We start from the raw sequence: 13,277 nt of genomic DNA, 5'->3' as shown, positions 1-13,277 counted from the left end.
CGTTATACAGTCAGCAAAAACAAGACTGGGAGCTGACTGTGGCTCAGATCATGAACTCCTTATTGCCAAACTGAGACATAAATTGAAGAAAGTAGGGAAAACCACTAGACCATTCAGGTATGACCTAAATCAAATCCCTTACAGTTATACAGTGGAAGTGGCAAATAGATTCAAAGGATAAGATCTGATAGAGTGCCTGAAGAACTGTGGACGGAGGTTCGTGACGTTGTACAGGAGGCAGTGATCAAGACCGTCCCCAAGAAAAAGAAATGCAGAAAGGCAAAATTGTTGTCTGAGGAGGCCTTACAATTATCTGAGAAAAGAAAAGGAGCAAAGGCAAAGGAGAAAAGGAAGATATACCCATTTGAATGCAGAGTTCCAAAGAATAGCAAGGAGAGTTAAGAAAGCCTTTCTCAGTGATCAATGGAAGGAAATAGAGGAAGACAACAGAATGGGAAAGACTACAGATCTCTTCAAGAAAATGAGAGATACCAAGGGAACATTTCATGCAAACGTGGGCACAATAAAGGACAGAAATTGTATGGATCTAACAGAAGCAGAAGATATTAAGAAGAGGGGGAAAGAATACACAGAGGAACTATACAAAAAAGATCTTCTTGACCCAGATAACCACAGTGGTATGGTCACTCACTTAGAGCCAGACATCCTGGAGTGCAAAGTCAAGTGGGCCTTAGGAAGCATCAACATGAACAAAACTAGTAGAAGTGATGGAATTCCAGTTGAGCTATTTCAAATTATAAAAGATGATGCTGAGAAAATGCTGCACTCAACATGCCAACAAATTTGGAAAACTCAGCAGTGGCCATAGGACTGGAAAAGATCAATTTTCACTCCAGTCCCAAAGTAAGGCAATGCCAAAGGATGTTTAAACTACAGCACAATTGTGCTCATATCACATGCTAGCAAAGTAATAATCAAAATTCTCCAAGCCAGGCTTTAACAGGATGTGACCTGTGAATTTCCAGATGTTCAAGCTGGATTTAGAAAAGGCAGAGGAACCAGGTATCAAATTTCCAACATCCGTCGGATCATCAAAAAAGCAAGAGAGTTCCAGAGAAACATCTGCTTTATTGACTATGCCAAAGCCTTTCACTGTGTGGGTCACAAGAAACTGTGAAAATTCTTAAAGAGATTGGAATACCAGACCACCTGACCTGCATCCTGAGAAAACTGAATGCAGGTCAGGAAGCAACAGTTAGAACTGGACATGGAACAACAGACTGGTTCTAAATAGGAAAAGGAGTACGTCAAGGCTGTATATTGTCACCCTGCTTATGTAACTTATATTCAGAGTACATCATGAGAAATGCTGGATTGGATGAAACAGACGCTAGAATCAAGATTGCTGGAAGAAATATCAATAACCTCAGATATGCTGATGATACCATCCTTATGATAGTAAGCGAAGAAGAACTAAAGAGCCTCTTGATGAAAGTGAAAGAGAAGAATTAAAAATTTGGCTTAACACTCAATATTCAGAAAACTAAGATCATGGCATCTGGTTTCATCACTTCATAGCAAATAGATGCAGAAACTGTGGGTACAGCGAGAGATTTTATTTTGGGGGGCTCCAAACTCACTGCAGATGGTGACTACAGCCATGAAATTAAAAGACACTTGCTCCTTGGAAGAAAAGTTATGACCAACCTAGACAGCATATAAAAGAAGCAAAGATATTACGTTGCCAACAAAGGTCCATCTAGTCAAAGCTATGGTTTAGTCATATATGGATGTGAGAGTTGAACTATAAAGAAAGCTGAGCACTGAGAAACTGATGCTTTTGAACTGTAATGTTGGAGGAGACTCTTGAGAGTCCCTTGGACTGCAAGGTGATCCAACCAGTCTATCCTAAAGGAAATCAGTCCTGAATATTCATTGGAAGGACTGATACTGAAGCTGAAACTGCAGTATTTTCACCACCTGATGTGAAGAATTGACTCACTTGAAAAGACCCTGATGCTGGGAAGGATTGAAGTCATGAGGAGAAGGTGATGACAGGATGAGATGGTTAGATGGCATCACCGACTCAATGGACATGAGTTTGAATAAGCTCTGGGAGTTGGTGATGGACAGGGAAGCCTGGCGTGCTGCACTCCATGAGGTCACAAAGAGTTGGACATGACTGAGCAAATGAAGTGATTACATAGGTGAAAATTGAAGCAATTTACAAACTGTAATAATTTGTCCAAATATATATGATTATCAGACCAAAATTCTAAGTTAGAAATAGTTTAGGGGTGACTCAGAATGTTATATTCATTTGTAAAATCCTAAATAATGTGAAGGCTGATAAACTCAACTGAGAAAAGAATGATAAACAAGAAAAAGAAGTCTGACCTACATTGCCATCTGTTGGAAAAGTGAACATCTGTTAAGTTGAATGAAAGATGAAGCTTGGAAATTCCCAGTGAATCACAATAGCTAGAACTACTGTTTAAGAGCAAAAACAGTGTTCAAGACTAATTTAGATTTTTTTTTTAACTTGAAAAAAGATATTTAAAGGAGAAAATGCAAAACTCCAAAAGTTGGAAACCATGGCTTTGAAGATTTCCAGTGTAATTCTAGTTCAAATTAGAATGTAATTGTGCTGGAGAAAGAGTATTGTCAAAACTTGTTTCTGGAGTAGATTCTAAGCTCTCTGGAAGTATCTTGTATTTTGACTAATGGATCCATGCATGTTCAGTATATGTTGGCACAAATCCTAGCCTGGAATTTAGTGTCAATGCAAACATGTCATTATGAGTACCAATTTGACTCTTTGGGTCAGAATTTCCTTTTCAGTAGATTGGATGGGATTGGATTAAGTGATACTTAAGGTTGCTTACAAAGGTCTGTCTAGTCAAGGCTATGGTTTTTCCAGTGGTCATGTATGGATGTGAGAAGTGGACTGTAAAGAAAGCTGAGCACCGAAGAATTGATGCTTTTGAACTGTGGTGTTGGAAAAGACTCTGATGCTGGGAGGGATTGGGGCAGGAGGAGAAGGGGATGACAGAGGATGAGATGGCTGGATGGCATCACTGACTCAATGGACGTGAGTCTGAGTGAACTCTGGGAGCTGGTGTTGGACAGGGAGGCCTGGCATGCTGCGATTCATGGGGTCACAAAGAGTTGGACACGACCGAGCAACTGAACTGAACTGACTGAAAGTTGCTTTCAGTTGCCCTCCTATTAATGCTGTGCATCTATTAAAGAATAGCCTGTTAATAATTGCATGCTTGAGAAAATATTTATTTTATAGATGAAAATCATGTTCCTATGACATCCTCTTTTTATTGTTTTACATCTTCAAAAGTCTTACATGAGTTTGTTTTCTCTCTTTAAGGGTGGAGTCAGTGGATTGACTGGAGAGCTAGAATTTGGAGAAAATGGAGGCAATCCCAACGTCCACTTTGAAATTCTTGGAACCAACTATGGAGAAGAGCTTGGCCGAGGTGTTCGCAAAGTAAGACCGGACACATTGATGAATCTGCTTTTTCCTATAGTGATATGGTTATGTTGGATTGTTTTCCATGCATTATAGTCACAGTATACATTAAAGTCTATATTATAGTTTGAGAGAAATGAAGAGGTGAGAGAATTAGAGGACCTTACATACTCACTAGAAGTATTAAGCCATAAATTTTTTCTGTGCCTTAAAATAAAGGGAAAGAATAAACCTATTGTTGCCTAGGGAACTAGCATAATCTTCTATTCACTATAATAATTTTATACAGTAGTGAATTTAGTATTTACACAATGCCTAGCTGCTTGGTTTTTAGCTTGTAAGATACACAAAATCAGAATAAGAGCTTTGATAAATTTCATATAATAAGAGGGATAGTCTACAAAAAATGACATTACAGTATCTCACTATCTGTGTCATGTAATAAGTAGAAAGCAAATGGTTTGCAGGAAATGAACTCTTTTATATACTTCAGATCACATGTAAGAAGTGGAGTGCCTATAAAGGATCTTTCATGAATTGCTGGGACAGTAACTTTCTCAACAAGAGATGTAAAAACCCCTGGAGAAATGATTTTTCTATAGTTTCAATACGCCATTTTTAGATATTTTTGGTAGGGAAAAACTTAAGGTAATTGAATGTGCAAATGTAAGTTCATAGCTATAATTCTCTAACTGCATTGACAGTAACTTCTTCAGTAGGTGTTTCTTTCCAGTGCTGAGGTATAGGATGCAGAAAATTTAGACAAATTGAAACTTAAGAGTTATTCTAATTAGCAATAAAAAACCTTTTGGTAAATTTATGCTAGAGAAGTTGAAACTATTCTTAATGTGTTTTTATTTGATTTATAATGAAGCATAGCAAACATATATTAATAGACAACTGCATAAAGCACAAGGATAGTTTATTGAATTATTGTAAATGAAACGACTACTACTATGGTAAAGAAATAGAACATATCAAGCATCCTAAAAGCTTCGTTATATTATTTCTTGTTCATATCCCTGACGTCTTTTCTCAGTGGTATCACCATTAGTCTGAATTTTATGATACTCATTTCTTTGCCTTTTGAATATAATTTTATCATCTAAGGGTACCTTAAATATTCATTTTTCCAGTATTCAACTTATGAGTGAACACATTTTGCATATACTCTTTTTTCTTTCTGTAGTCTTCATTTTGTGTTATGTATTCTTGTTGTTACGAATAGTTACTGCTTATTCATTTCTGTTGCTGCGTCATCTTCCATTGTATCCATGTGTCACGATCTCCCGTAGCCTGCTTCTATAGCATATACGTGTCACAGTCTACTGTTTCCACTTTTAGGCTGTCATAAGTAATGATGTTATGAAGATTCTTAGACATGCATCTTGGCTATATAATATTGTACTTGTGTGTATGTTTCTATAGGATTTGTATCCAGAAGTAGAATTGCTGCAACACAAGGAAACATAATCTCAAACCTACTTTCCTACATATTTACCAATTGACATACCTCCACTAGTGCTTCTAATTCACATTGCACCAAATGTGGGTTTTGTTAGATTTCAAATTTTTATTAGATTATTCAGTGTATAATGATATATCTTTTTGTTTCAACTTGAAGTTCCCTGATTATAAAAAGATTCTGCATCTTTCATTTTTCATGTTTTGTTTTGTTTTGTTGAGTTGATTGCCTATTCAAGTCCTTTGGCCATTTTCTATTGAGTTATCTTTGTTTATATAATTGAGTCTAAGATGCTGGGAGGGATTGGGGGCAGGAGGAGAAGGGGACGACAGAGGATGAGATGGCTGGATGGCATCACCGACTCGATGGATGTGAGTTTGAGTGAACTCTGGGAGTTGATGATAGACAGGAAGGCCTGGCGTGCTGCAATTCATGGGTTTGCAAAGAGTCGGACGCAACTGAGCAAATGAACTGAACTGAACTGAAGAGCTATATGCATATTTTGAATATTAATCTTCTGTTATTTATATTGCAAATCGTTTCTTCTCCTTGTATTTAATTTTCATTAGATACAGTACCTTTAAATTTAGTAGAATTATGAATTTGCTCTCTTGCGATTATTGGTGTTTAGTCTTACTCAAGAAATCATTCCATACTACTACAGTCATAAAAATATTATGCTTAATTATACTCTGAATGATTTACAATTCTGTCTTTTAAATTGAAGTGTTTTGTCTACCTGGAATTTTTTGTAGCTTTTTAAAAAGTGTTTATTTTAAAAAATGATTTTCTTCTTCTTACTGTTATTTTAATTTTTTGTTTTTTTGGTTGTGCTGCAGGGCATGTGAGAATCTTAGTGCCTCAGTCAGTTCAGTTCAGTCGCTCAGTCATGTCTGACTCTTTGTGACCCCATGGACTGCAACATGCCAGGCTCCCCTATCCTTCACCATCTCCCGGAGCTTACTCAAACTCATGTCCGCTGAGTCGGTCATACCATCCAACCATCTTGTCCTCTGTCATCCCCTTCTCCTCCTGCCTTCAATCTTTACCAGCATGAGGGTCTTCTCTAATGACGTATCTCTTCGCATCAGATGGCTGAAGTGTTGGAGCTTTAGCTTCAGTGTCAATCCTTCCAATGAACATTCAGGACTGACTTCCTTAAGGACTGACCAACTAGGAAATCAAACCTATACCCCTCGCATTGGAAGCACAAGAGTCTTAATCACTAGCTCTCCAGGGAATCCCTGCAAATTTTCTTTTTCTTTAATACATGGGAAAAGAAAAATATACAAATTTATTTTTAATATAGTATCTTGTTTATTATTTATTGAAATTTAACTTAAATACAATAAAATGCACAAATGTTAAGTCCACAAGGCTGTCAGTGATTGAATTCACCAATGTAATCACTACTCTCAAGTTATATAGTTTCATTATCCTGAAAGTTCCATCATTCTTCTTTACACACATAGTTTACCTGGCTTTACTGTTCATATAAATGGATATTGTAGTAATATGTATCTTATTTCTTTCAACATATTTTAGGTACATTCTTATTTGCATGTCAGTAATTTTTTATTTTTTCATTTATATGGCTGAGTGGTATGAAAGTAATATAGTATCTTTTAAAACCCCATTTTCTGTTGGTTGCTGATATATGGGAATGGCACTGATATTTTGTATTGATTTTATATCCAACATTCTTGCTCCACTCTTTAATTGATAATTTATCTGTAAATTCTTAATTCTTTGCATATCATCTGTGATAATGATTTTGTCTCTTCCTTTCTAATTTAAATGTTTTTTATTTCTATTTGCCTAGTACACTGACTAGGTCCTCTAGGACAATGGTGAATGAAAGTATTAAATAACAGTAATAAGCATCCTTGGTTATTATCAATATCAGAGAAAAAGATGCAAACTTTACACTACTAAATATAAAGTTTCTCTTTTTCTTTCATTAACTTTGATCAGATATAGGCAACTTCATGTATTCCTGGGATAAACCTGATTTTTATATTTTTACAAACATAATTTCATTAATATTTCCATATTTATATATATTTTTGTATTTACTACCACTTGCTTAAGGTTTTTACATTGATGTTCTTGACTAAAGTTACCTGAAATTTTCTCTGTTGTAATTTGATACTAAGGTTGAGTTAACCTCAGGAAATGTGGTGGACAGGATTTCTTCTGTTTATATTCTCTATTAGTTATATAAAACTGGAAGAATTTTTTCCTTGCATGTTTGATAGATGGTCTTATGAAGCCAATATGGACTAGAATTTTCCTTGTGGGAATTTTTAAGTTACTGATTCTATTTTTCCATAGTCGATAAAAAATGAAAATCATATTTTCTAATTCTTTTTATTAACTTGAGAAGTTTATCTTTACGATATTTTAAAGCTTTTTTTAATTTTCTATATGTATTGAGATAAAACTGCTAGTTATATCCTTTTAAATATCTGAAACATTTCAAGATCTGAACTTTATTTCTGAATAGTTTTCTTTGTAAATAACATTCTTAAATTATTATTATAAAGCTTCTACTTCTAATAATACTTTCTTCCCTAAAGTATTATTATTTTTATTATGTATTATTTTATTATGTATTTATTATAAAGCATTATTTTTTTTCTATGAATAGAGCAAAGCAATTACCCTTCCATTAATATATTTGGTGAACTTTCTTTTTACTACCCTTTACTTCCAATGTTTCCTGTATCCTTTCATTCCGCTTCTAACTCTTAAGAAACTATACAATGCATTATTTGATACCAATGATGGCACCCCACTCCAGTACTCTTGCCTGGAAAATCCCATGGATGGAGGAACCTGGTGAGCTACAGTCCATGGGGCCGCTGAGTCGGACACGACTGAGCGACTTCACTTTCACTTTTCCCTTTCATGCTTTGGAGAAGGAAATGGCAACCCACCCCAGTGTTCTTGCCTGGAGAATCCCAGGGACGGAGGAGGCTGGTGGGCTGCCGTCTATGGGGTCGCACAGAGTCGGACACGACTGGAGCGACTTAGCAGCAGCAGCAGACTATTTATGCCTAAATATGAGAGTATTACATGTATTTGAATGAAATATATTTGATAATACATTTAGAGTTAGGCCTGCCATCTTATACATTTGCCTTGCCTAATCTAGGTTCCTTTTTTGTCCTTTCTTGCCTTCTTTTGGATTAATATATATTTTATTTTTCAATTCTCTCTCTTCTCCTGTACTAATTTACAAGTTATATACTCTGCTTTTATTCAATAGTTCCTCTAGAATTTACGTACAACAGGCCTACTTTATCAGCATCTAATTGTAATCAATGTGTTAAACCTCCTCTTCGAAAACATAATATTTTAACTCCATTTACTCAATATATCTACCTCTCACATGATGGATTATTATTGTTCAAGTTTTTAATATTATCCTTTTTATTCTAAAAAGTCTTACCATTACTATCATGTGCAATTAATATTTATTTTATATATACCCATATATGTTCTACTTTCTTTGCTTGTTTTTCCTTCCTACGTCTTTATCTAGAATTGCTTTTCTTTGGCCTGAAGTATATATTTTTTCAAATTTCCCATTTTAATGGTTTTCTTGTGGCTATATTTCTCAGTTTTTTTATTTCTGTGAGCATAACTTTATTTCATCTTCTTCCTTCAAACATATTTTCCCTAGACACAGAATTTCAAAGTGCTGCCTTTACTCTTTCACCATATTGATGATATCATTGCATGGGTTCTGGCTTCAGTGCTGTGGTTGAGAACTGCTGTCTCACTGCCAATCATTTTATTTAATTTTTCTGCCGGATTTAAGGTTTGTTTTTAAACCTCTGCATTTTCAGTATTGTCTCAATGTGAATCTCACTCTAATGTGCATGGGTATAGCAGATTTATGATAACCACAGCAAAACCTGTGGTTATCAATGTGGGATTTATGGTGACCAAGGAACTACGTAATGCTAAGTACCTGGTGCTAGAGTAAATTTATGAACCTGGAAGAATTTAGCATCAAAAATTACCATTGAGTCATAGAGAATTTCAAAACTGTGGGTGAAAAGTCTGTCTTAGAGGCAATTCACTGTCTTCCCAAATGTATTTATTTAGTGATGAGTTATACTTATCTTGCTTTCCAAGTGGCTCAGAGGGTAAAGAGTCTGCCTGCAATACAGGAGACCGGGTTCCGATCCCTGGGTTGGGAAGATCCCCTGGAGAAGGGAATGGTAACCCACCCTAGTATTCTTGCTTGGAAAATCCCATGGATGGAGGAGCCTGCTAGGTTATAGTCCACGGGGTCACAAAGAGTCTGACAAATCTAGTCAGATGGAAACAAAATAATTAACCTAGAATCATAAAATATGTTTAGTATAAAAATAATTGAGATTTGGAAAATGAAAATGTTCATGATTCTATAGCAGAAAGTCATGTGTCTTTCTTCAGAGGTTTTGACTTAATTACTTGTAGAATGATATCAGAAAACATTTTTAGACCTCATTACAATTGGGAAATCAGGATTGCTATAGAATGTTACCTAATTTGAAGAAAAAGAAAAAACTGGTACACATTAAGGTATACATATAGAAATTATTTCGTTTTCAGGTAAAATCTATACAGAGACAAATAAAAGCTCTTTATGTAAGTATTGCTTAATTCCTTACAAACCTTCCTGTCTTTTCCCTCCTCTCTATTCCCACGGGATGGGAGAAAATATCTGCTCCCTACTGTTATCCCCAAGTTTATGTATAGTCATTTTGCATCAGGTTTCTTCTTTCTTCCAATATCTTTTGTGTAAACTATCACATGTAAGGTTACTATTAACTTTCCCAGAATCTTATGATCCTAATACTACACCATTTTACAAAAATACTTATCCCAATTCAGTAATTAAGTACGTATGTGCAAGGATGGTCATTGAAGTCTTATACTAATAGAACCTAAGAAGGAAGAGTTTTAAGAAATAAAGACAGGTTGGCAATGTAGCTAAATAGCAGTAATATAAAGACTGAAGAGAGTCCCGTTGAATTTAGGAACTCAGGATTCATTAGCAACTAAGGAGAGGCAGTAAAGCAATGGGTTAGGAATGTGGCCGCTAATGTTGGACTGCTCAAATTTTTGTTGTGTTACTTAAAACCGAGTGACATTGAACATGTTACTAACTCATAGATAGGTATAACCTAAATGATTTAGTAATGTGATGCATCCAGAACCATGTCTGACACATAAAAAAAAATGTTGCAAATTATTGCAATTTATTAGGAAAATATCAGTGGAGCAGTTCTTTGTTGTTGTTCAGTCACTCAGTTGTGTCCAGCTCTTTGTGACCCCATGAACTGCAGCGTCTCAGGCTTCCCTGTCCTTCACCATCTCCCAGAGCTTGCTAAAACTCATGGCCACTGAGTCAGTGATGCTTTCTAACCAGCTTGTCCTCTGTCATCCCCTTCTCCTGCATTCAATCTTTCCCAGCATCAGCGTCTTTTCTAATGAGTTGGCTCTTTGCATCAGATGGCCAAATATTGGAGCTTCAGCTTCAGCATAATTCCTTCCATGAATATTTAGGATTGATTGGTTTGATCTCTTTGCAGACCAAGAGACTCTCAAGAGTCTTCTCCAATACCATATTTCAAAAGGATCAGTTTTTCAGCACTCAGCCTTCTTTATGGTCCACCTCTCACACCCATACATAAAAATCATAGCTTTGACTATGTGCCTTTGTCAGCAGAGTAATGTCTCTGCTATTTTAATAAACTGTCCAAGTTTTTCATAGCTTTTCTTCCAAGGAGCAAGTGTCTTTTAATTTTATGGCTGCAGTCGCCATGTGCAGTGATTTTGGAGCCCAAGAAAATGAAGTCTGTCAGTGTTTCTTTTGTTTCCCTATCTATTTGCCATGAAGTGATGGGACCAGATGCCATGATCTTAGTTTTTTGAATGTCGAGTTTTAAGCCAACTTTTTCACTCTCCTCTTTCATTTCATCAAGAGGCTCTTTATTTCCTCTTTGCTTTCTGACATAAGGGTGGTGTCATCTGCATATCTGAGGTTATTGATATTTCTCCCAGCAATCTTGATTCCAGCTTGTGCTTTACCCAGCCTAGCATTTCTCATGATGTACTCTGCATGTAAGTTAAATAAGCAGGGTGACAATATACAGCCTTGACGTACTCTTTTCCCAATTTGGAACCAGTCTGTTCTTCCATGTCTGGTTCTAACTTTTGCTTCTTGACCTGCATACAGATTTCTTAGGAAGCAGGTAAGGTGGTCTGATATTTCCATATGTTTAAGAATGTTCCACAGTTTGTTGTGACCCACATAATCAAAGACTTTGGCATAGTCAATAATGCAGAAATAGATGTTTTTCTGGAACTCTCCTGCTTTTTCAGTGACCCAGTGGATGTTGGCAATTTGATCTCTGGTTCCTCTGCCTTTTCTAAATCTAGCTTGAACATCTGGAAGTTCTCAGTTCATGTCCTGCTGAAGCCTAGCTTGGAGAATTTTGAGCAATATTCTGCTAGCATGTGAGATGAGGGCAATTGTGCAGTGGCTTGTACATTCTTTGGCATTGCTTTTATTGGGGGTTGGAATGAAAATCCAAAGAAAGGCATTCCAGGACTGGAATGACCTTTTCCAGTCCTGTGGCCACTGCTGAGTTTTCTAAATTTGCTGGCATATCGAGTGTGGCACTTTCCCAGCATCATGTTTTAGGATTTGAAGTAGCTCAACTGGAATTCCATCACTCCCACTAGCCTTGTCCATAGTGATGCTTCCTAAGGCCCACTTGACCTTGCACTCCAGGTTGTCTGGCTCCAGGTGAGTGAGCTCACCATCATGGCTATCTGCATCATTAAGATCTCTCTTTTTTTTTTTTTGTATAGTTCCTCTGTGTGTTCTTGCCACCTCTTCCTAATATTTTCTGCTTCTGTTAGGTTCATACTGTTTCTGTCCCTTATCGTGCCCATCTTTACATGAAATATTCCCTTGGTATCTCTAATTTTCTTGAAGGGATCTCTAGTCTTTCCCATTCTGTTGTTTTCCTTTATTTCTTTGCATTGTTCACTTAGGAAGGCTCTCTTATCTCTCCTTGCAATTCATTAGAACTCTAAATTCAGATGAGTATATCTTTCCTTTCTTCCTTTGCCTTTTGCTTCTCTTGTTATTTGTAAGGCCTCCTCAACCATTTTGCCTTTTTGCATTTCTTTTCCTTGGGGATGCCTTCTAGACAATGAAAAATTCATAATTGTAAAGTTGACAGAAGTGGGCTTCATTTCACCTTCTAAGATCAGTATAGTTCCAAGATCAGTGTAGTTGCTTCCCCATACTCTGAATTTAGTCTGTATTGTGTTATCTATGCCATTCAATTGAAATGAGTCATGTACTTCAAATTAAATGTACTTTATTCCTAAATAATATTAAAGAACTCCTGTTTATGTTTCTATTTTTCGACTCCCAAATTGTATTGAAGCATTCCAGTATATTGACATTATATAAATATTATGTGAAAGAGACTGTAAATATTTACCATGCCTTTTACATTTTTGACACTTAAATTATTTAAGCATTCTTAATTTTAAAATATTTATTCATTTTTATAACTCAAATGTTTTTCTATCAAGCTGCAATTTTTTAAATTAATTACTGAATTTATAAAACTTCAAATCTAGCTCTCAAGTAACTTTGAGAGTATTATGAATTTTTAGAAGGCAATGGCAACCCACTCCAGTACTCTTGCCTGGAAAATCCCATGGATGGAGGAGCCTGGTAGGCTGTAGTCCATGGGGTCACGAAGAGTCGGACACTTACTGAGCGACTTCCCTTTCACTTTTCACTTTCATGCATTGGAGAAGGAAATGGCAACCCACTCCAGTGTTCTCGCCTGGAGAATCCCAGGGACGGGGGAGCCTGGTGGGCTGCCATCTATGGGGTCGCACAGTCAGACGCGACTGAAGTGACTTAGCAGCAGCAGCAGCAGCTTTATTTATAAATGGAGCAATTCCTTCACATGGACCTAAATACATGTATAATATCATTGAAGATACTTATCAAGAGAAAGCATTGCCAAGAAAATAATTACAGTATAGATTTACTAGACATGTGTTTAAAATTAAGGTTCCACTACCAGTATCTCCATGTCTTAAAAAGAGTGAATGGCTTTCCAAATGATGAACTGTCAAGCTGTCAGTGTTTATTCTGCTGCCAGTGGCTAAGTGTATACAAGCCTGTATCCTTATCACCTTGAGCAGGGGTACTGTCAGTTTTCATAAGCTAACCTGGGTTGTTTCTGTGTAGAATTTTAATGTGAGATTGACCATTTTCCAAATTTTGGATAAGTCCTGGCCCTCTTGACATTGTATGACTAGAGTTTTTTT

General features: G+C 36.3%; 1 protein-coding gene across 1 annotated transcript in view; it reads left to right on the top strand.

Annotated features, from left to right (window-relative positions):
• Positions 1-13,277, top strand: part of GRID2 (glutamate ionotropic receptor delta type subunit 2) — a 1,630,498-nt gene that overhangs the window by 1,048,703 nt on the left and 568,518 nt on the right. The window contains exon 8 of the mRNA XM_018049306.1: positions 3,344-3,463. Coding sequence (XP_017904795.1) covers positions 3,344-3,463 — 120 coding nt within the window. The remainder of the gene's footprint in view (positions 1-3,343; positions 3,464-13,277) is intronic.

This window comes from Capra hircus, chromosome 6 (assembly GCF_001704415.2).
Source record: "Capra hircus breed San Clemente chromosome 6, ASM170441v1, whole genome shotgun sequence".
Classification (NCBI taxonomy): domain Eukaryota; kingdom Metazoa; phylum Chordata; class Mammalia; order Artiodactyla; family Bovidae; genus Capra; species Capra hircus.
The sequence above is the reverse complement of the archived record's forward strand: the minus strand, read 5'-3'. Positions and strand labels throughout refer to the sequence as shown.